The 25959-nt window shown below is 34.1% G+C and overlaps 1 protein-coding gene across 13 annotated transcripts in view; it reads left to right on the forward strand.

The window, feature by feature from the left end:
• The window catches only part of DLG1 (discs large MAGUK scaffold protein 1), a 322859-nt gene that overhangs the window by 116628 nt on the left and 180272 nt on the right, over positions 1–25959 (forward strand). For 8 of the 13 annotated variants that reach the window (XM_036875079.2, XM_036875080.2, XM_036875085.2 and 5 more), the window contains exon 5: positions 7151–7315. In XM_036875079.2, coding sequence (XP_036730974.1) covers positions 7151–7315 — 165 coding nt within the window. Of the gene's footprint in view, positions 1–7150; positions 7316–23280; positions 24204–25959 lie in introns of those variants that run through there. The other 5 variants (XM_036875091.2, XM_057501450.1, XM_057501436.1 and 2 more) reach the window with 5 other exon arrangements.

A 25959-nucleotide genomic window follows, 5' to 3' on the forward strand; every position in this document is an offset into this window, starting at 1 on the left:
ATTTCATATAAGTGGTATTGGACAATTGATGACCTTTGTGTCTGACTCCTTTCACTTAGAGTAATATCAAAGTTCCATGTTGTAGGATATATAAATACTTAATTCCTTTTTATAACTGAATAATAGTTTATTATATGGATATACTACATTTTTTTTGGTCCACTCATAAATTGATAGACACTTGGGTCTTTCACTTCAGGCTGTTTTGAATAGTAATGCTATGAACATTTGTGTATGAGTTTTGTATGGATGCACATTGTCAGTTTTCTTGGATATATACCAAGGAGTGGAATTGGCTCAGTCATATAGTACCTCTTTTTATCTTTTGAGGAACTGCCAAAATGTTTTTCAGAGTGGCTACACCATTTTACATTCCCCTCAGAGGTCTTTGGGGGTTCCTATTTCTCCACAACCTTGCTAACATTTATTATTAGTCTTTTTGATTATAGCCAGCCTGGTTGGGTGTGAATTGTGGTTTTGATTTGCATTTCTGTAATGACTAATGGTGTGGAACATCTTTTCATTGCTTATTGGCAACTTATCTTCTTTGGAGAAATGTCTTATTAAACCTTTTGCCCATTTTAAAATTGGGTTTTGTTGAGTTGTAAGAATCATGTGTTCTGCATATTTACCACGTACCTTATATATTGTGGATACTCTTAATCAAATATATGATTTGGAAATATTCCCTTCCTTCTGTGGGTTATTTTTTCACTTTTTTGATAGTGTCTTTTTTGGTGGCATAGTTTGTACCCCTGTAATGCCCCTTACCTCTTTCACCTATCTCCCTTTCACCCCAATAGTGTCCTTCGATGAACAAGTTTTTCATTTATGTGAAGTTGTATTTTCTTTTTCCTTGGTTGCTTGTGCCTTTGATATCATACCTAAGAAACCATGGCCTAATCCAAGGTCACAAAGATTTACACTTATATTTTCTTCTAAACATTTTATAGTTTTAGCTCTTATATTTAGGTCTTGATTTATTTTGAGATAATTACCTTGATTTAATTTTATATATGGTGTCAAAAGGAGGTCTAACTTAATCACTTTGCATCCCGTTGTCAGCATTATTTGTTGAAATGCTGTTCTTTCCCTTAATCATTAAATTGTCTTGGCAGTCATGTTGAGAATCAATTGATCGTAAATATAAGGATATATTTCTAGATTCTTAATTCTATTCCAATGATATATGTCTATCTTATGCCAGAATCACAATCCTGATTAATGTAACTTTATAAAAGTTTTGAAATGGGGAAGTGTGTGTTGCTCTACTTTGCTCTTCTGTTTCAAGATTGTTTTTAACTACTCTGGGTCTTTTGTTAACTCTATATGAATATTAGGATCAGACTGTTAATTTCTAAGAGAAAAATGCCAGGTGGGATTTTGATCAGAATTGCATTGAATGATATATAAAAACCTTCTAATTGTAAAAAAATGGCAGAGAACCAATTTTTTATCTAGAAAACTGGTGATTAAAGGGAAAGACTCAAGTTTTTTTCCTGTTATTCATGTGTGAACCATAATGATGGTAGCCAAATAGGTGAAGAGAAATGTCTTTTTATGTATATATACCATTTAAGAAATGAAAAAGAAATAATAGATTATCATCATTTTACAATCCCCAGTGAATGAATTTATTGAAGCATTGAATGTCAAACATTGCCATCATCAAAAAAAGAGAACCAGACATTATGTGCTTCTTGATGAAAGAACACAGCAACATCTTTAGTCTTGACAAAAGGATTGAACTGGAGACTGATAAAACTGTTTTGCTTTCGGCTGCAAGTTCACAGGAACTACAGAAGCCAAAAGACCATATTGAATGGTCCCATGATTATAGAATGATTATACTGGGAAACCCAGATCAAATAAATGCCTTGAGTTTTTCAGTAATTGTAAGGATAAAAAGGGATCAAAAGGTAACATATATTAAAAGATACTTAAAAGACATAATTTTTTAGTGATTTCTTTCTTTCCATTTAAGAATGAACCATTTTGTTTTAAATCCTCTTAGATCCCCTCAAATTACACATGTACATTTGTGGATGTGGATCTATATACACACACATGCACATATACATATGTTTATACATACATACATATATATATATATACACACACGCACACACACATACTAGACTTGCTTTAAGTGTTCAAAATGTATGTTAGCTTTGAAACATGGCTTTCATTATTCAATAAAGTATGTCTTCACCTTTTCCTATTAGAAGGAGATTTTTACCCAATTTTGACTTCTACATAGTATTTCCTAGGATGACTACCATAAATGTACTTTTTTTTTTTTTGGTCTACATAGGCAGCTTGTTTCCAATTTTTCTTTATTCTAAACTATACTATGGAAAATACCCTTCTACATTTATCTCTTCCTAAAGTAAGTTGTGGAGTGCCTGTAAAGCTTGAAAAGATGGTATCAAGTTTCCTTTTTATCTTTCTTACTACTAAGGTATACAAGTACTTAGATTTGTACATAGTACTTAGATTTGCTTCTGTTCAATTGAGCATATAAACTGTGTTAAGTTTTCTTAAGTATGTTGATGCTAAACATCAGCCTTATTCAGGATAAAGTTAGAGAATTCTCTTCACATGTAAACTTCAATTATTTTTGAAACAATGAAAATGGATTTCTTACATCATGTTAAATAAACTAGCTAATGTTGATGTGAGCCAGATAGTTGTTTTCCATATAATTATACCATTTCACAGAAGGATGTTTTTTAAAAAGTGATTTCTGGAGATGATTTCACATTCAGCAGTCATATTCACAGTTAAGATTCATTTTTATATATTTTACAATGTACATGCTTTTCTATATACAACAAATTATACTCCTCACTGATGCTGTATCTAAGATTAATTCCTGGAAGTGGAATTACCGGGTCAAGGAGTAGACAGATTTTGAAAACATTGCCAAACCGCCCACCAGTAAAAGACCTCTCTCATGAATGTGATGATTTATGCCCATTTCTCTGAATTCTGGTAGCCATTATTACTTAATAAGGATGTTGAGTATGTTTAGCCATTAAGTTTACTGGTCTGTTTGTATGGGTTTTGTGAATATTCCTTCATTATGTTTGCTATTCTTTTTTTTAATGGTTTATAAGAGCAGCATATAGTTGCTAATAATCCTTTGTTCTTGTAAATTCCACATTATTATACTTTTTTTTTCCCTGCTGTTCCTTGTTTGTCGTTTTCTTCATGAATGTGTTTATGAGGTGGGGGGATATTTTAGTTTTGATTTTCTGTTTATGCCTGTGTACTCCTACCCTGACTTGAGAAACATTCACTTTTATTTTCTCCCAAGTCCTGTAACTATAATTGCCTTTATTCTTGTGTATCGTGTGAAAGGTAGATTTGGTTTTCTTAAAATTATGTTAATATTTTTAAATAGATGGCATAGATTTGCACATGTGTGAGAGAAAGAGGCAGATTCTTTTGTAGGTAAAAGAAAAATACTGTTATAGCCTAATTTTCATTTAGAATTTGAAAAGGCTGACTTTTTCTCTTTTCTTTCTTTGGTTTAAAAGCATGTAATATAAAATTTACACTTTAACTATCTTTAAGTTTACACTTCAGTGGTATTAAATACATTCACATGGTTGTGCAACCATCACCATTATCAATTCCCCATAACTGTTTTCATGTTGTAAAACTAAAACTTTGTGCCTATTAAACAATAAGTCAAAATTCTCCCCTCCCCTGTCCCCTGGCAATCACTTAGGGACTTTATGATTTGACTACTCTTAAGTACCTCATATAAGTGGTTCATACAGTATTTCTCTTTTTGGAACTGTTGTACTTCATTTAGCATAATGTCAGCAAGGTTTATTCACACTGTAGCATATTGCAGAAATTACTTCATTAAGGCCGAGTAATATTCCATTGTATGTGTATACCACATTTTGCAAATCCATTCATCCACTGATGTATGCTTGGGTTTCTTCCATGTTTTAAACTATTGTGAATAATGCTGCTATGATCCTGAGTGAACAGATATCTCTTCCACACCCCACTTCCACTTGTTTTGGGTATATACGCAAAAGTGAAATTGCTGGATCATATAATAATTGTACTTTTAATTTTTTTGAGGAACTGCCATATGTTTCCACAGTGTCTGTACCATTTTACATTTCTACCCATAGTGCACAAGGGTGCCATGTCCTCACCAACACTTGTTTTTTTTTTTGGGGGGGGGTAGTAGACATTCTAATGGGTGTGAGATGGTATCTATTGTAGTTTTTATTTGCATTTCCCTAATGATAAGTAATGTTGAGCATCCTTTCATGTGCTTATTGGCCATTCGTATATCTCCTTTGGAGAAATGTCTTTTCAAGTCTTTTGCCCAGTTTTGAATCAGGTTTTTTGGTTTTTGTTGAATTTTATGAGTTTTCTGTATATTCTGGATTTTAATCCTTTTTCAGATACATAATTTACAAATATTTTCTCCTGTGGGTTGACTTTTTACTCTGTGGATAATGTCTTTGCACAAAGTTTTTAAATTTTTATGAAATTAAATTTGTCTGCTTTTTCTTTTGTTACCTTTGCCTTTGGTTTCATATCCAAGAAATCATAGCTAAATGCAATGTCATGGAGCTTTTATGCTGTTTTCTTCTAAGAGTTCATTTTAGAGCTTATGTTTAGGTCCTTGATCCATTATGAATTAATTTTTGTGTATGGTTTTAGTTAAAGGTTCCAATTTCATTCTTTTGTATTTGGCTATCTGGTTTTCCTACCACCATTTGTTGAAAACATTGTCTTTTCCCCAAGGAATGGTCTTGGCACCCTTGTCAAAAATAATTTGACCGTATATGTGAAGGTTTATTTCTGGACTCTATATTATAGTGCATTGATTGGTCAGTATGTCTGTCTGTATGCCCATACCAAACTATTTTGACTAGCTTTGTGGTATGTTCTGAAATGAAGAAGTGTGAGTCCTCCAGCTTGTTCTTTTTCGTAATTACTTTGACTGTTCAGGTCCCTTGAGATCCCATATGAATTTGAGGATGGGTTTTTCTATTTCTGCAAAAAGCATCATTGGGATTTTGATAGGGGTTATATTGAAGGTATAGATTGCTTTGGGTAGTATTGACATCTTACCAATGTTAAGTCTTCCAAGCCATAAAAATAGGATGTGTTTCCATTTATTTTTATCATATTTAATTTCTTTCAGCAGTATTTTGTAGTTTTCATTGTACAAGTCTTCACCTTTTTGGTTAAGTTGACCCCCAAGTATTTTATTCTTTTTGGTACTATTGTAAATGGAATTGTTTTTGTAATTTTCAGATTGTGTATAGAAGTGCAACTGATTTTTTTTCATTAAAGTATCATTGATCTACAATCTTATGAAGGTTTCACATGAAAAATATTGTGGTTTCAACATTCACCCATAATATCAAGTCCTCACCCCCCCATTGCAGTCACTGTCTATTAGTGTACTAAGATGCCATAGTGACAGTGCTTGTCTTCTCTGTGCTGTACTGCCTTCCCTGGGACCTGCCTATATTATTATTGCTAATTATAATGCCCCTTAATCCCCTTTTCTCTCCCTCCCCACCCACACTCCCTACCCCCTTCCCTTTGGTAACCGCTAGTCCCTTCTTGGAGTCTGTGAGTCTGCTGCTGTTTTCAGTTTTGCTTTGTTTTTATACTCCACAAATGACTGAAATCATTTAGTACCTGTCTTTCTCTGCCTGGCTTATTTCACTGAGCATAATACCCTCTTAGCTCCATCCATGTTGTTGTAAATGATAGGATTTGTTTTCTTTTTATAGCTGAATAATATTCCATTGTGTATTTGTACCACATCTTCTAATCCATTCATCTGTTGGTGGACACCTAGGTTGCCTCCATATCTTGGCTATTGTAAATAGTGCTGCAATAAACATGGGGTGCATATATCTTTTTGAATCATGGATCTTGTTTTCTTTGAGTAAATTCCTAGGAGTAGTATTACTGGGTCAAATGGTATTCTATTTTTAGTTTTTTGAGGAACCTCCATATTGCTTTGCACAATGGTTGAACTGATTTACATTCCCACCAGTAGTGTAGAAGGATTCCCCTATCTCTGCATCCTCACCAGCATTTGTTGTTTCTTGTCTGTTTGATGTTGGCCATCCTAACTGGTGTGAGGTAAGGTCTCATTGTGGTTTTAATTTGCATTTCCCTGTGATTGGCAATGTGGAGCATTTTTTCGTGTGCCTGTTGACTGATCGAATTTCTTCTTTGGAGAAGTGTCTGTTTAAATCCTCAGCCCATTTTTTAATCAGGTTATTTGTTTTTGGGATGTTGAGGTGTGTGAGTTCTTTATATATTTTGGATGTTAAACCCTTATTGGATAAGTTGTTTACGAATACATTCTCCCATATTGTAGGATGCCTTTTTGTTCTGCTGATGGTGTCCTTTGCTGTGCAGGAGCTTTTTAGTTTGATGTAGTCCCATGTGTTTTTTTATTTTGTTTCTCTTGCCGAAGGAGATGTGTTCAGTAAAAAGTTGCTTATGTTTATATTTAAGAGATTTTAGAACTGCAACTGATTTTTGTGTGTTGACTTTGTATCCTTCTTCTTCACTGAATTCATTAGTTCTAACAGCTTTTTTGCTAATTATCTTAGAGTTTTCTAAATGTAAGATCTTATCATCTACAAACAGGGATAATTTTCCTTCTTACTTCCCAATTTGGATGCCTTTCTTTTTTTTTGACTAATTGTTCTGGCTATGACCTTTAGTACTGTGTTGAATAGCAGTGCTGAAATTGACCAAAATTAACCACAGTTTACCATCCAAATTTTCTCCTGGAAGTTGCAAGCCTTAGGAGACTCCAGAGGTCCAAAATAGTGAACATCAGCAGATTCTGCCAGTGCAGTTGTCTAGGTAGGGAGACAGATTCCTTGTGCTTCCTAGTCTGCCATCCTCTCAGAATCTGAATTATTTTTAATTATCAAATAATTTTATTAAAAATACTGGCATTACCTTATAATAGAGGCCTATTTCTCTCAGACTTTATGCATTAAACCATAAAATATAGTTTTCATACATAGTCAAATATTATTGAGTGTTTGGCTAGTTAAGAAAACCATGATTTGAACTGAATTCACTTTGCTATTCGGGGCTTCTTCATATTTAATAATTTTCTTTACAGAAATACCGGTATCAAGATGAAGATACACCTCCTCAAGAGCACATTTCCCCACAAATCACTAATGAGGTGATAGGTCCAGAATTGGTTCATGTCTCAGAGAAGAACCTGTCAGAAATTGAGAATGTCCATGGATTTGTTTCTCATTCTCATATTTCACCAATAAAGGTAAGATAATAACTTTTATTTTGTTGCTGTGAATTACATATTTCTTTTGTTAGTAGTATAGCTCATGCTCAGAGAGAATTATTCTTTCATGTAAAATTTTTGCACTTTGACTATTTCTGGTTTCATAATTGTAGGAAATTTCATAATCTTTTAGCATTCTAAAAACATTTTTTAAGATATGTTTTGTAAGTGAATTTTATTTAGTGATACTGCCTTTAAGCCTGAAATTCCCATGAAGGAAATAAATAACTATTATATTTCAAATACCACACACTGAAGTATTTTTAAATACTTGCTACAAATGTTAGTAGGTACAGAAAAAGAGCATTAACAGTGTCTTTGAAGTCCAGTATGTGACTGTATTTGATTGCTTCACCTTGTTCTCTCCCATCAGAAATAATCACAATCCTGGTTTCTATTTATAAGGCTCAACAATATATTTAAATCTCTAATCAATATGTTTATTTTGCCTATCTTGAATATAAATGAAATTATACTGCATGTAATCTCTACTTGCATTTTTGTTCCACGTTATATTCCTGAGATTATTTTCACTGCTCTAGAGTTTTCTATTTTTTATGAATACACTGTAATTTATCTCACATTTGATGAATGTTATTTTCAGACTATTACTAGTATAAAACGTGCTGTTAAAAACATAGGTCATGACAGGGTAACACAGAGAAGGCAAATAGTGACTCTCTGGCATCTTACTACACTGATGGGCAGGGACTGCAATGGGGTATAGGGGGGGACACGATAATAGGGGTGAATGTTAGTAACCACATTGTTTTTTCATGTGAAATGTTCATAAAAGTGTATATCAATAATACCTTAATAAAAAAAAAGGTGCATATCAATAATACCTTAATGAAAAGAAAGGTTGTGTATACACGTTTGTTAGTAACACCAGATTATTTTCCAATTGATTGTATAATTTACATTTTCAGCAGCAATATATTAGTTTTAATAGATCCGTATCTTATCAATTCTTGGTATTATTATTTTTGCCCTTGGGTTTCACATTATGATATTAATGTGCATTTCCCTGTTTGATAATAAGGTTGAATATACTTACTGGTTATTCAGATTACCTATTCTGTGACATGACCTCTCAAGATTTTTATTCATTTTTGTATTAGGTTGCCCTTTTTACTGATTTATACAAGTCCTTTACATATTCTAGATACTAGTCCTTTGTTGGTTGTATGTATTTTGAATAAGGATCATTTCTTACTAGTAAAACTTAACCAGGGTTTTGTAATTCTCTTTGAGGGATGATTTCGCATTATTGGTTAGTGCCATTCAGATTTCCTACTATAGTTTTGCTAGGTTATTTTTTTCTGGAAATTATTTCATATTATTTCAAAATATTATTTATCCTGTTTTTTAATATCTACAGTATATTTAGCTGTGGGCTCCTTTTTCTTTCCTAATATTGTTTACTTGTGTCTTGTTTTGTTTTTTTCCATGATCATTCTTGCCAAAGGATGGTCAGTTTCAAAGATGTTCTTTTCAAAGAACCGTGTCTTCTATAAGTGTCCCTTCCCCCATGTGCTGCCTCTCCCACTTTCCCTGTTTTCATACTCACATATATACATACACATGTTTATGTTCCTATATAAATATTGGCCTACCTATCAATTAAAGATTTATCTTGAAGATTGCGGATCACTTAAAGCAATCTGATCTTCCCTTGTGACACTAAATGAGAGAGAGACACAGAGAAAAATACAGTTGGCTGTTAGTGACAGAAACAGTTCTCCTTTTATCTTTTCCCTTTTCTCCTCTGGTCATATTTTTTCTCCTGTTTCTTTGAGTTTATTTTGTTCAGTGTTTTGTTCTGTTTTGTCTAGTTTTTCAAGTTGTTTGCTTATTGCATTATCAGCCATATCTTAATAGTATTTGAGTTTGCAGATTTTCTTTTAAATAGCACTTTAATTATATCCCACAAGTTTTAATGTGCAACTTTTTTATCATCTAACATTTATATAGGAGACACTTACTCCTTTCATATCTTTAGGTTATATTTTCTCAGCTCATTTTTCCTTATCACTTATTACTTATTCTGCATCTCTTTAACGTTTATCCTAGAAATTTTAATATACATGTTTAACTTACAAATTCTAAAGTAAATAAAAGCCTTATATCTTCATTCTGAATAACATAAGGACCTTAAAACACTTAAAATCTAAGTGCTCCCTCCTGCTTTATATTCTGTTCTTGACAACCTGTTTTCTCTTGACTTGATTAATATAATCTCTTTCTTTAGTCAAAAACCCTTCCAGTTATGTATAATACTCTTATTTCTGATGTTTTGTATTTCTGGTCATTCTGAGTGTTATAAATTATCCAGATATAGTTTGTACATACCCAATTTCTTAGTTTTTTGGTGGGTATTTTGGTAGTTTACATATATATGCAGGCTCTGACACAAGCAGACATTTAAACAGTGAGCCAGCAAGCATAAAGTACTTTGTATAGCCTCTTCTTTAACTATGATAAAGCCTCAGCTCTTTGTTGTTGCATAAAACGCTCACTCTAGGCAAATAAAACAATATTCCAGAGACAAGATTTTGTTAACCAGAATTTCCAGACATTTTAGGAATTAAACCTGAAGTGCTATCCCTAAGGGTATAGACCTCTTCAGTGTCTTGTTTCCCTTATGTAAGGGTAGATAGTGTCTCTTAATTATTTTAACCAATCCGTATAACTGGAATACAATAGATTTCACCAGTGGAAGTCCACTTCATTCATTATGATAATTGGGAAAGTGTTGATCAAAGATTAATATAACAAAAATCTTAGAGTAGCCATTTCTAATAAGACCTTTTTAATTAACTGCTAGCTGATCAGTCTGGAAATGTGAATTCCTCATCAGAACATCTGACTGCTTATAGATGAATGGTTCTTAACTGTGGCTGGACATTGGCATCACCAAAGGAGGTTTAAAAACTGTTGAGTGTCACCTCAGAGATTCTGATTTACTTGGTCTGTATAGTACAGTGTGGACTTTGGGATTTCTACAAGACTCTTCAGGTGTTTCTAGTGTATAGCCACAGTTGAGAAGTACTGCACTAGAACCTACTTTAATTGAACCACCATACACCTACTTCTTCACTTGTCTCTGTTGAGGTATTTTAAAGTAAATTTCTGACTGATCTTTTTAATCCTCACTCTGCACCCTAGTTTAATTGAACCAAAATACACGTACTTCTTCACTTTCTCAGTTGAGGTATTTTAAAGCAAATTTCTGACTTGATCTCTTTAATCCTCACTCTGCAATGATGTTTAAAAATATTTCCAGTTATTGAGAGAAAAAGCATTATTTTATAAGATTCTCATGTGTTCCTATAGTCTAATTTATGTTTTTCCCTAATTTTCTCATCATAAGAGAATGAAGTCAATTGTGCTTGATTCTTTGTTTCTGCTTTAAAAATTCTCTTCTTCTTTTCATACACTAATTACTACATGATAAAGCATTATATCCTCCACAGCATTTTGAAGACAAATTTGACAGAGGCTTTTATTTAAAGGAGTATATTATTGAGATTAAAATATCCTTTAAACACCTTTTTCACATTTTACCTTTTTGAAATTGGTGTACATCTTACAGTTGCTGGTGTTTTACTGTTCCCTTAGTGAAGTGACATTTTGAGTATCTGTATGCCAACTTTTGTTGACACACTTTGGTAAGATCGAGAAAGTAGAGGCATCAAAGCATCTTAAAATATTATGGTCATTAGAAAAAGATAGCGGCATAAAAAGTGAGGCAGAAATCTCCTCCCAAAACCACATATAATATGAAAATACAGCAAATACAACTAATCATAAAAAAGTGACCAGAAAGAAGATTGCAACAGCCAGCCTACATCTGAGGAAAAAAAAAAAAAAACAGACCTCACAGAAAAGGGTTAAGTACCAAAGCTGGGATCTGGCAGGACCCAAGCCCTCTCCCAACCCCAGCTCATTTGTGAGAGGAAGAGAAACAGAGCAGGGAGGGAGTAGAAGCCGAGCACTGCTAAATACCCAGCCCTGGAGATCTACTCCAGGAGCAAAAACCCACATTGCATGGTGCTCTGGGGATTAGAGGGTAGGAAAGCAAAGACAGGTCAAATACTTGGAGAGACTGAGATTCCAGCCACTTGTGGAGAACAGGTTCCCACAACCAGCTGCTCTGGGAGAAAAGAAAGGCAGGCACTTTGAAAGACTTCCCAACAGTTAGAGGGCTGTTAAAGGGTCAAGGATTAAGTAGAGCTTGCTGCTCTGGAGAAAGGACAGGTGGACAAAATCATCCTGGCACTCTCAGCCCAGTAGGTTGGGAACTTTCAGGAGTTTCAGGTACTCCATCCCCCTGGTTGGCAACACAGCCCTAAGGACCCCCACCACAGTATGCATCCTGCCACTCGTTCCTCCAGCTGAAAACTGCTCACAAACCTGCTGTCCCCACCATTGCAACAGGCTAGCCCTGCCTGGTATGGGGTCAGCTATGGGGGCTTAACCAAGAGGTTGCTCCCTGCACGCTTGGCTCACTGGCCCTGAGAGTGGAGGCAGGCACTGGAGCCGCTCACCTGCGACCCCTGCAGTCACTCCAGGTGCTAGGCAGCTCCAAAGAGTAGATCTTCTGGGCACTAGAGGGCACCGCCTACACAAAGCTAGTATTCCACAATATCCAGTAGGATTATAAGAAGGCAGAAGAACCTTGTTCAATCCAAAATCCTTCAAATATCAGAAAGAGGGCTCAATGAAATGGAAATCACCAATCTTCCTGAAAAATATTTCAAAATAAAAACTGTAAACATGCTAATAGAGCTACAAAAAAATATTCAAGATCTAAGGGATGAGTTCAATAGAGAGATAGACACTTTGCGCAAAGTACAGTATCTGAAATGAAACATACACTGGAGGGATTGAAAAGCAAGAGTAGATGAGGTAGAGGAGATAGTAAGTGGAATAGAAATTAGAGAAAAGGAATACAAAGAAGCTGACTCAGAGAGAGAAAAAAAGATCTCTAGGAATGAAAGAATAATAAGACAACTCTCTGACCAATCCAAATGGAACAATATTCACCTTACAAGGATACCAGAAGAAGAAGAGAGAGAAAAAGATAGAAAGTGTGAGAAGAAATAATTGCTGACAATTTCCCCAATCTGGAGAAGGAAATAATCTCTCAGGCCATGAAGTGCACAGATCTCCCAACACAAGAAACCCAAGGAAGACAACACCAAGACATATAATAATTAAAATGACAAAGATCAAGGACAAGGATAGAGTATTAAAAGCAGCCAGAAAGAGAAAAAAGATCACTTACAAAGGAAAACCCAACAGGCTGTCATCAGACTTCTCAGCAGAAACCTCACAGGCCAGAAGGGAGTGGCATGATGTATTTAATGCAGTGAAACAGAAGGGGGTCAACCAAGAATACTCTGCCCAGCAAGATTACCACTTAAATTTAAAGGAGGGATTAAACAATTTCCAGATAAGCAAAAGATGAGGGAACTTACCTCCTACAAACCATCTCTACAGTGTATTTTAAAGGAACTGCTCTAGATGGAAGTGCTCCTAAACCTAATAAGCTGTCACCAGAGAAAATAACATCACAGTAAAGGAAGTAGATCAATTAATCACTAAGCAAATGCAAAATTAAATCAGCTACCCTCAAAATCAGTCAAGGGATTGCAAAGAATACAGAATATGACACCTAACATAAAAAGTAGAGGAGGAAGAAAAAGAAGGGAGGAGAAAAAAGGATCTTTAGGTTGTGTTTATAATAGCATAATAAGTGAGTTAAGTTAGACTGTTAGATAGTAAAGAAGCTATCCTTGAACCTTTGGTAACCACAAATCCAAAGCCTGCAATGGCAATAAGTATGTATCTATTGATAATCACCCTAAATGTATATGGAATGAATGCACCAATCAAAAGACATAGAGTCATAGAATGGATAAAAAAGCAAGACCCATCTATATGCTGCTTACAAGAGACTCACTTCAAACCCAGAGACATACACAGACTAAAAGTGAGGAGATGGAAAAAGATATTTTATGCAAATAATAGGGAGAAAAAAGCAGGAGTTGCAGTAATTGTATCATATAAAATAGACTTCAAAACAAAGAAAGTATCAGGAGACAAAGAAGGACATTATATAATGGTAAAGGGGCTAGTCCAATAAAAAGATATAACTATTATAAATGTCTATGCACCCAACATAGGAGCACCCAAATATGTGAAACAAATACTAACAATTAATGGGGGAAATACAATGCAATGCATTCATTTTAGGAGACTTCAACACACCACTCACTCCAAAGGACAGATCAACCAGACAGAAAATAAATAAGGAGACAGAGGCACTGACAATGTATTAGAACAGATGGACCTAACGGACATCTACAGAACACTCCATCCAAAAGCAACAGGATACACATTCTTCTCAAGTGCTCATGGAACATTTTCAAGAATAGATCACATACTAAGCCACAAAAAGAGCCTCAGGAAATTAAAAAAGATTGAAATTGTACCAACAGCTTCTCAGACAACAAAGGTTATGAAACTAAAAATAAATAGTGCAAAGAAAACAAAAAGGCTCACAAACACATGGAGGGTTGACAACATGCTCCTAAATAATCAATGGATCAATGACCAAATTAAAACAGAGATCAAGCAATATATGGAGACAAGTGACAACAATAACTCAACACTGCAAAATCTGTGGGATGCAGTGAAGGCTGTGTAAGAGGGAAGTATATTGCCATACAGGCATACCTCAGGAAAGAAGAACAATCCCATATGAACAGTCTTACCTCACAATTAATGAAACTAGAAAAAGAACAACAAATGAGGCCCAAAGTCAGTAGAAGGAGGGACATAATAAAGAGCAGAGCAGAAATAACTAAAATCTAGAAGAATAAAAAAATAGAATCAATGAAAGCAGGAGCTGGTTCTTCAAGAAAATAAAATAGATAAACCCTTATCAAGACTTATCAAGAAAAAAAGAGAGCCTACACACACAGAATCAGAAATGAGAAAGGAAAAATCACTACAGGCACCACAGAAATACAAAGAATTATTAGATCATACTATGAAAAATTATATGCTAACAAATTGTATAATCTAGAAGGAACGGACAACTTCCTGGAAAAATACAATTTTCCAAGGCTGACCCAAGAAGAAACAGAAAATCTGAACACACCAGTTACCAACAGTGAAATTGAATCAGTAATCAAAAAACTACCGATGAACAAAACCCCCAGACCACATGGCTTCACCACTGAATTTTATTAGACATTTAGAGAAGACATAATACCCATCCTCCTTAAAGATTTCCAAAAAGTAATAGAGGGAGAAATACTTCCAAACTCATTCTATGAAGCCCACATCACTCTAATACCAAAACCAGGCAAAGACACCACAAAAAAAGAAAATTACAGATCAATATCCCTGATGAACATAGATGCAAAAATACTCAACAAAATATTAGCAAACTGAATTAAAAAATACATCAAAAAGATCATCCATCATGATCAAGTAGGATTTATTCCAGGGATGCAAGGATGGTGCAATATTTGAAAATTGATCACCATCCACTACATCAACAAAAAGAAGGACAAAAATCACGTGATCATCTCCATATAGATGAGAATTTGACAGAATTCAACATCCTTTCATGATAAAAATCTCAACAAAATGGGTATGGAGGGCAAGTACCTCAACATAATAAAGGCCATGTATGACACACCCACAGCCAACATCATACTTAACAGTGAGAAGCTGAAAGCTTTTCCTCTTAAGATGGGGAACAAGACAAGGATGTTCACTTTCCCCACTTTGATTCAACATAGTACTGGAGGGCCTAGTCATGGCCATCAGACAACACACAGAAATAAAAGGCATCCAGATCAGTAAGGAACAAGTTAAACTGTCACTGCATAAAAAAACCTAAAGAATCCACTCCAAAACTACTCGTAATAATAACTGAATTCAGCAAAGTTGCAGGATACAAAATTAATACCCAGAAATCAGTTGCATTCCTATATACTATAGATAAACTAACAGAGAAATCAGGAAAACAATTCCATTTGCAATTGCATGTAAAAGAATAAAATATCTAGAAATAAACCTAACCAAGGAGGTGAAAGACCTATACCCTGAAAACTATAAGACCCCAACAAATGGAAATACATCCCATGCTTATGGATAGGAAGAATTAATATTGTCAAAATGGCCATACTGCCTAAAGCAATCTACAGATTCAATGCAATCTCTATCAAAATACCGACAGCATACTTAAACTAGAACAAAAAGTTCTCAAATTCATATGGAACCACAAAAGACTCCGAATAGCCAAAGCAATCCTGAGAAGGAAGAATAAAGTGGGGAGATTACACTCCCCAACTTCAAGCTCTACTACAAAGCCACAGTAGTCAAGACAATTTGGTACTGGCACAAGAACAGACGCATAGACCAGTGGAACAGAGTAGAGAGTCCAGATAGAAACCCAAGCATATATGGTCAGTTAATATATGATAAAGGAGCCATAGATATACAATGGGGAAATGACAGCCTCTTCAACAACTGGTGTTGGCAAAACTGGACTGCTACATGTAAGAGAATGAAACTGGATTAGTTGAGTAAACTCAAAATGGATCAAAGACCTGAATGTAAGTCAGGAAACCATAAAACTCTTAGGAGAAAACCTAGCAAAAATCTCTCGAATATAAACATGAGTAGCTTTTTCCCCAGGCAAGGGAAACAAAAGGAAAAATGAACAAATGGGATTACATCAAACTAAAAAGCTTCTGTACAGTAGAAGGACATCATCAGCAGAACAGAAAGGCATCCTACAATATGGGAGAATATATTCGTAAACAACATCCGATAAGGGGTTAACATCCAAAATATATAAAGAACTCATACGCCTCAACACCCAAAAAGCAAATAACCCGATTAAAAAATGGGTAGAGGATCTGAACAGATACTTCTTAAAGGAAGAAATTCATATGACTAACAAGCACATGAAAGATGTTCCATATCACTAATTATCAGGGAAATGCAGATCAACACCACAATGACATATCACCTCACACCAGTTAGGATGGCCAACATATCCAACAGACAAGGAACAACAAATTCTGGCGAGTATGTGGAGAGAAGGGCACCATCCTACACTGTTAGTGGGAATGTAAATTAGTTCAACCATTGTGGAAAGCAATATGGAGTTCCTCAAAAAACTAAAAATAGAAATACCATTTAACTCAGCATTTCCACTCCTAGGAATTTACCCAAAGAAAACAAGATCCCAGATTCAAAAAGACCCGTGAACCTCTATGTTTATCACAGCACTATTTACAGTAGCCAGACATGGAAGCAACCTAAGTATCCATCACATAAGTGTCCATCGGTAGATGAATGGGTAAAGAAGAGGTGGTACATATAAATAATGGAACATTATTCAGCCATAAGAAGAAAACAAATCCTACCATTTGCAACAACATGGAAGAAGCCAGAGGGTATTATGCTTAGTGAAATAAGCCAGGCGAAGAGAAAGTACCAAATGATTTCACTCATTTGTGGAGTGTAACAACAAAACAAAAACTGCAGGAACAAAACAGCAGCAGACTCACAGACCTCAAGAAGGGACAAGCAGTTACCAAAGAGAAAGGGGGTGTGGAGGGCGTGAGAGAAAGGAGGGAGAAGTGGATTAAAGGGTATTATGATTAGCACACATAATGTGTGAGGGGGTGGCACAGGAAAGGCAGTATAGCACAGAGAAGACAAGTAGTGACTCTATAGCATCTTACTATGCTGATGGACAGTGACTGTAATGGGGTATGTGGGGGGAGGGACTTGATAATAGGGATGAATGTAGTAACCACAATGTTGCTCATGTGAAACCTTCATAAGATTTTATATCAATGATACCTTAATAATAAATAAATAAAAATAAAGTACTATGGTCATAATAGTTTTCAGATAGAACCGTATATGCCATTGGAAATAGTAAATGGTGCTTCGTAGTATTCTGAAATTTGTAGTAGTGTAAAGTAAATACCAATAGCTCTATTGAAAAACAACTGAAAATCTGTCCATTCCTGTAGGCCATTCTCTTGTGCTTTTTCAGCTTCTGTTTTTTTTTTTTAGGTATTAGCATTCATCTCTGAAACAGTTATAAATGAGCCTCTGGTGCTGTTAAGTATAGTAATTGGGACTCCCTTCCCCCTTTCCCCACCCCTGGCTTGCTGGCTTTCTGATTTTTATCTGGGGGCTGAGTAGTTAAGGATTTTCATTCCATTCCCAGAAGAAATTATTCAACTTTTCTTTCATCTGTCTCTAAATCACACTTTACTTTTTTTTTAAATGTTTTTACGTAATATAAACTTGTTATACACAGTTTCTTTCTGATGTTAAATTTTTTAACACTTGATCCATAATATTACGCAGTATATTTGCACCATTATTTGATGAACACTTCTTGTCTTTTGCTATTTTGTAATTTATATTTTTGGTAGATTTTGTAAAGAAGGCTACAGTGAATAATCTTTGGACATAAAAAGTGTTTGGGTTATTGCCTTAGGATGGATTTCCAGAAGTCAAATTGCTGATTGAGAAGCATATGAACTTTAAGTCCTTGAAATTTTTTGACAGACTGTATTCTGATAAAACTATAATTTAACAATTATTAAGGCTGCTCAGTTTGGGGAATTTATTCCTGCTTCTCCTATCTCATGCATAGGTTCCTGTGGTACAAACCTCATAAATAATGATTTGAGGAGTGAGATAGAATAAAGTAGGATAATAGCAGAATGGTTAGATTTTCTTTGACTTTCTCTTAGAAAACCAAAATTTTTAAAAATAACCTTCTTTTGACATAAAAGGACAATTTTTAATTTAAAAAATTGTTTTAAAAGCCAGAACAAATGTTTTAGGAAGCTTGTAGAAGTATATTTTATTTAAAATAATGTAGTCAGTTATCAATTATCAGCCTCCTTTTAAAACAAAGTAGTATAAGGAGCTTTTCCACTTTCATAGTATTGCAGTTTGGAACAAAGCCAGCAACTATTATACTATACATAGAACTCAGTGTATGAATTATTTATGTAACTTAAAAATTATCTTTGAATAGTAGTGATTTGCTAAGTAGAATGTAAATTAGGCACTGCTTTATTCTTTACAGTTCTTAGAAAAGCTAACAGTATGAAATTCAGATTTAATAGGTGCTTTAAAAATCAGCTGCTGGAATATTAGTTTTGTTTATGAAACAATACATTTAGCAAACATTAAACATTTAGTCTGTGTTAGTAACTTTGTTAGACTTCAGTGATTAATATTTTTTTTGGAGAGAGAATTATAACAGTATGATATAACATGAAAAAATAAAGACAAAAAAATTAGTTTTAGACTATCCTGAGAAAGAAAGTTGACATCTGGTCAAAGTGTTGAAGGATATGTACAACATACCAATTCAAAGAAGGCAGTTACTGGGAAAAATAAGTACAATAGAAGGGAGATAATCAGAGGAAACTAAACATGCAGGGAAGTTCATGATGTTGTTGCTAATGCTTAGGGAGCTTCTTAAATGAAGATAAGGTGTGAAGGACTTTGATCCTGAGCTAATGAGGGGCCCTTGAAAAGGTTTGCTACTATGAAATGTGTGCTACAATGAAACGTGCTGTGAAATAATCTATCACATTCTTGCGTTGTTAGTGTTGATTCTCATTACTGAAATGATGACTGAAATAAGATAGTGATTGAAAGCTATGTCATTCAGGCCTTAGCCTAAAGTCATTGTGATTTAAGACTGAAGGGGAAATGTTCTTGCTGGTCCTGGGTAGTTCCAAGAAATAAATTGGTAATGTAATAAAGAAAACTGTTAATGTGGAAGGAAAGCACACACTGGGAGAATTTTTGTGGTATAAAAGAATCTTTAAAGTAAAAAGTTTAGATTTTAAGCAGTTATAAATATGGTAGAGAACAGTGTCAAGATTCTTAAACTGAAAATTAGCTACAAATAAGGGAAAATGGTCAGAATAAAGTAAAACAAATAAACAAAACCCCAGCCTTTTCAAAATAGACTTAAATCTAGATGAAGTGACAAGGAGGGCAATAGTTGCATTGCTTAGTGTGGTGTGTTGCTGTGATCGAGGAAACAAAATAATTCATATTTTGCTTTTGTCTTCAGTGACAGGGAAAATTATGTTTAATAATGTGCAAAGTTAATATAGTCAAGAGGGACTTGAAATCAAAGATAGAATGGGGTGTGTAAGCAGGCAGTTATATTAAATGAGTGTATCTCCTAGTCTAGACACATTTCATCCAGTAGTATTGAGAATACTATCTAATGAAATTACCAGCAGCAGTTGGTAGTTTTTCAAATATTTTAAGAAATGGAGGTAGCAGAAGAATGGACATAAGTAAATATATGCCTGTTGAACTAAATGCTACAGGAATAGAATTCTTTCCCATTTTGAGTATATAATGGGTTCTATTTGAAATCAGCCTTGTTTTCACATCTCTGGAACATAAATTGCTTTTGAATTATATCTTATTTTTGGATGGCCCTGGTTAAGGTGAACATATAGTTCACATACAGTTTGACCACTAGATGGTGCTCATACAGAAGAGATCTGTGTGTGTGTATATATATATATATATGATCCAAGTTTTTCTAGATAAATAAACCTATGTTAACAGTCTTGTCAATTCAGTCTTGTCCTAGAAAAAAACTCCTAGAAGAAAACATAGGCAGTAAGCTATTTGATACAGATTTTGGTGATGATTTTTTTAATCTGGCACCAAAAGCAAAAGCAACAGAAGCAAAAATAAACAAGAGAAGCTACAACATCAAATTAAAAGTGTTCTGCCCAGCAAAAAGGCAGCTTATTGAATAGGAAAAAATTACTGCAAATCACATATCTGATAAGGGGCTAATACCCAAAATATATGAAGAACTCATACAATTGAATATCGAAATAAACAATCTAATTAAAAAATGACAGAAGATCTGAATAGACATTTTTCCAAAGAAGATGTTCAGATGGCTAACAGGTACATTATAAGAAGTTCAACATCATTAATCATCAGGGAAATGGAAATCAAAACCACAAGGAGATAACACCTCCACCTGTCAGAATGGCTATTATCAAAAAGATAAATAACAAGTGTTGGCAAGGATGTGGAGGAAAGGGACCCAACCCCTCATGCACTGTTGGTGGGAATGTAAATTGGTGCAGCCACTATGGAAAGCAGTATGGAGGTTCCTCAAAAAATTAAAAATAGAACTAACACATGATCCAGCAGTTCCATTTATGAACATTTATTTGAAGAAAATGAAAACACTGATTTTAAAAGATATGTGTGCTCCCATGTTCATTGCAGCATTATTTACAACAGCCAAGATATGGAAACAACTTAAGTGTCCATCAGTGGATGAATGGATAAAGAAGTACATATACACAGTGGGATATTATTCAGCCATTAAAAAGAATGAAATGTTGCCACTTGTAACAATGTGGATAGACCTGAATGGCATTATGCCCTAAATCAGAGAAAGACAAATACCATATGATCTCTCTTACAAGTAGAGAACAGATTGGTGGTTGCAGGAGGTGGGGCATGGAGGGGGAGCAAGAACTGGGTGAACAGTTTTTTAGTTTAAATAAGTTTTTAAAAAATATTGTATGGACATATGTTTTGAAAATTAATAGACCAAATCATAAAGGTCAAAAGGTTAAGAAAAATACCTGTTATGTTGCGTTTATAGTACATTAGCTCTGTAGTTACTTAGTAATTTTTTCTTTGTATTTTAGAGTTTCAATATTGCTTTCCCCCTCATCTTTCAGCCTTTAAAATTTTTCACCAATACTATTTAATCCTTGCCTTTGTTGCTGTACCTGAAGATTTCTATGTTTATTTGTGAGTTTGGAAAGGGGTACAAATAATTGAGGGCCTATCAACTGTCTTTACTTCCATTTACCATTAAAATAAACATTAATGAGTAAAATTTTTCAGAGTCACCAATTTTTCATAATCATATTTTAGGTTATGTAATAATCCATTAAAATGGATGTACCTAGTTAAGCTAGCTCCTATTATTTAGAGTTCTATTACAGATAATACTGTCGTTTGGGTTAAAAAAACAATACAATAAAATGTCAGTTCTTTATGTATCATATTAAAATGTTAATAATGACTCTTCTGGGTGATTTACACATTGTGTTTTTTTTTTAATTCATTATTTTAAATAGACTTTCCAAGTTCTATAAGGAACTTGAATTCTACATGAATTGGGCTGTTCTAGAGCAGAGATCTGTGAGTTGGTTGCCTTCTGCCTCCCAATCAACTCATGAAACTGAGTGTGATTTAGGTATGTACACATGGTTTTCTATTCACGCAAGTTCTTGTAGCTCGTGTCTACGGCCATACCACCCTGAACAAGCCCAGTCTCATCTAAACGCTCAGGTAATGGGACATTTTAGTAAAGAAACTTTTCTCAAAACTCAAAGTTGCTTTCTTGATGTCAGTGGATTTGAGTAGGAAAACTATACATTGAGAAGTATTTCTTCCCTGTACTCGGGATATGTAGGGTGGAGTGGTCTATCAAATTTAGATTGTTCCCAAGCTCTTTCACTCTCCAGCATAAGAAATCTATGTACATGAACAGCTTCTTACTCTGTGTTGTTATTGTTTACAACTTGAGTAGGAAATATACATTTCATATTTGTGTTCAGTATCCTCATACACACCAAAATAACAGCCTGTATCGACTCTAGGGTTCACCCTTCCCTAGATTTTCATCAGACATGGATCAAGGCACATATTTTAGGGCCAAACCAATTACAATAAGCATTTATATACACCACACTAATCAATTATTTATTAAGTACCTGGTCTATATATTTTTTTCACTAGGTGCCATTTTTTCCTTTCTTATGAGAGACTTCCTTGTTCTCTGTCTACTATTAGTGTTTTCCTCTGTTCCCCTACTCACAAATGGATAGGAAAATCTATTTAGGGCCACAAAATTTCCAGCTACCGTCTACACAGTCTTTGGGAAGAAGCACCATACTTTTGTGCTCTAATCTCTGTCACAAATTGTCTTTCTCCCTAGAGTCCCACATGACTCTCAACCTTTGTTGGGCAGGTATCTGTACCTTAGGGATGGAATCATAGAGACATTACTAGCATCTTTTCTTGCTGAATCAGGATTTGCAGTGACCTGGCAGTTGTCATTTGCCAATGTTACTACTTCCCAGCATTTAGTTAGTTCTGATAAGCATATAGTAAGCAAGATTTTGTCAGTCCACATCTGAAAGAATATCTATGGCTGAGATTGGGACTTAGCATGTTCTTATATCAACTTAAAAATTGAATTAATCAACCATTAGCAAATTATCAATAGCATTTTTACTCATGTATTGTTTTAAAATGATCAGACTGTATACTGTATTATGTACTAATGCAGCATAGTTAAGAGGACAGAATTAAACTTGAAAGAGTCACTTAAGGCATTTTTATAAATGAAAATTCCCAGATCCTCCTTAATCCTAAAAATTCTGATAGGGAGGGGATACCAGTGTGCCTTTTTAACCAGAACCCTAAGTGATTCTTAGGTGGACTACTATGTTGAGAAACACTGACCTAGATAGTAGATGTTAGAAAATGTCTGTTTGTCAACCAAGCAGTATTATTTTGTGAGCCATATTGTTAATTATGTACTGTTGGAGAAAACATGTTTCACTGGTTATAAAACAAAAAATTTACCTTTAATTCTTTGGCATTTTTACAAATTCGTAACTTTGTAATCTTAATGTTTATCATATATGAGAGATGATGCCAATAATTAAAAAATCTTTATCACAAAAGTTCCCGAAGCCAAATACTTATTTTGCTAATTAATCTGTTCTGTCTCCAGACTCAATTATCAAAGCATTAAAAATATTACATAAAATGATCATGCTGCATTACAAAAGGACTTGCCTCTGTCATTAGATCCTCAGAGTTTAGTGTAAATAGTGCCTTTAAAGAAGTTTACTACCAGTGCTAATTAATGTAAGCTCCTTTCTGATGGAGAAATTTATATGCGAATAACAGGGCTCCTTTGAAATTGCTTTAAACAAGCAGAAAGAGTCCTCTTATAGTTTTAAATTCATATTTATTTAAGCAGTGGAGATGACATTGGATTTTGCTATAGACTGTGATTAAAATTTAGTAATCCAGGATTTCTCCACCCAGTGTGCTGTACCAGACGGCCCCAGAGGGTCTTGGCAGTCCGGTGTTTATAACATCCTTTACCTGCCATTCGACCTCACTTCCTGGATTTCAGTCTATGTAGTTACCAGCTAACAAAAGAAGAGCTTTTGGTTCCTGCAGATGCTGGTGAAAAAATAATCATGAGAAAGAAATCCACCTTATGCCGTCTCTTTTGTCTGCAAATATAAATTCAGCTTTCATACAGCTAGCAGGTACAGAGGGAGGATACAGGCTCTTTCAAGGGAAGATATTACAGAGAAAATGAACATCGCTTCTCAAGGTTTTTATTTTCCCTGCTCTAAAGTGATGCTGCTGTAATTCTAGCTGCAGTTTTTACCGATCATTCACCACTCAGCAGCTGGTAGAGAAGTAAGACTGCTTGGCAACCACCTGCAGGGCTGCAGAGATGAATTACATTTTCGGGAACAACACACTTCTATACTCTCGCGCCAGTCGAGGAGGCAATACTAGCTCTAGCCATGGCTCAGTAGGCCCAAAGCAGAAACACTGGGCAAAAAAAGGCTCATCAGATGAACTGCAAGCTGAGCCAGAACCTTCACGCTGGCAGCAGATAGTTGCATTTTTCACTCGAAGACACAGCTTTATTGACTGCATCTCGGTAGCCACCAGCTCCACCCAGGTAACATACCACTTGTTGAAATTATTTTCTGTATATTTTGGTTCACATTTGTTTTGCAAAGATGTGTTAGTGTAAATTTCTTATTAAATAAGTAAAGCTTTAGGCAATGAAACCTTGGATGTGCAGAAATGTGTGTTTTCAGTCTATCTATGCAGGTCTTTAGCACAAGAGGGGAAACAGAAAATACTTTCCTTTTGCTCTTATGTAATGCCAAATGAAACAGTCTCAGATTCTGTTGAATGACTTCTCTAAAATATAGCCATTGAGAAATAAATTAAAATGTATATTAGTAATGCTTGTCTCCTCATTTTTGCCTGTGTAAATGCTGTTAAGTATGATGTTTAACCAAAGAAAATATGTTTAGCTTTGTCATTTGATAACCTTAAGGAGATTTTTATGATAAAGAAACCAAGATAATTTGAAATACTTTTAATTTCTAGTGTTTTGAAAATAGATTAAATTGAATACAGTTGGTATTATTATATATACTTATATCTTAAAGTGATACTAAATTATGGTTTATTCAAGGAATTTAATGAATCCTCCCATTTCTATAACCCCATTATTGAGGGTTAATTTATAAGTAGTAAACTTGTGTAACTGAATAATTATAGGAATTTTTTTCAGATATTCAATAGACAGTTTAAAGAGATGAACAAATACTAATGTCTCCTAAATTTAAAAAAAAATCACATAAAACCACTTGTTTTTGAGGAAATGAGTATTGGAAATAGGAAAATATAAAATTAGTAATTATTTGAGTGAAATACCTATTTGGCATTAAAGGAAAGCTGAGTGAACATTCATAGTTTAAATACTTTTCAATAGAATTCATTCAATATCAGTAAAAATAAAACGATAAATAGTCTAAAACAGGAGAGAATGACTTTTTCCTTAGACATCAATAATTTTTAAATTAAAATATATATACACATCTTAGTGTCTATTTAAATAAATTCCTTTAAAATCATTTTTTTAATAGCACAGTAAGTATAAACTGTCAACAGCTTATTTCTTATATTCAGTTACTAATTGTCTTTCAATAGTTTTGATTTTGAAAATAATGTCCAAAATTTTTTAATGTTTTAGAATTTTTTAATAATTATGTCAAATTTCCTAAGAATTTTTTTTTACATATTTGAAAGAAATGGAATTATTGAGTTCAAAAGAGTCATTAATTGTCTTTATGTAGTCACTGAGGTTACTTATAATCAAAACTAATACAGAGGCAACAAAATTGGTTTAACTCTTGGATTGACTGTTAACCTAAGAATTTAACTAACTTGGTTTTGACTACAATTACATTTACCAAAAAGGTATGCAAATACTAAGGCTTGGCATTGTCATTAATCATAGATTAATATTAGTAATAGTTTATTATTGTCAATAAGAAAGGTATGTTAAAAACTTAAAAACTTTACATATACATATAGTTTATATAAATACACACTATTGTATATGTATATACACACAACACACTACCATTGATATATAATTCACCTTATTAAGGGTAAACAAATGAAAGGGCAAGCAAAGTAGTTCACATATAAAACTATTGAAACCACAGAATTACATTATAGTTACTTAGGAGTTGGAGCAAAATACTGCTATTGTGTTGCACTAAAATAGAGTCAGAATTCTAATAAAAACTCTTACTTGCAATTGATCCTACAAAGTCATTTAAAATTTTATTTTCTTTCCATTTGGTTCAGAGCATTTATATATAATGATAAATGACTTAGTTTTTATTTCTGTT

Source organism: Manis pentadactyla, chromosome 1 (genome assembly GCF_030020395.1).
Source record: "Manis pentadactyla isolate mManPen7 chromosome 1, mManPen7.hap1, whole genome shotgun sequence".
In the NCBI taxonomy this organism is placed as follows: domain Eukaryota; kingdom Metazoa; phylum Chordata; class Mammalia; order Pholidota; family Manidae; genus Manis; species Manis pentadactyla.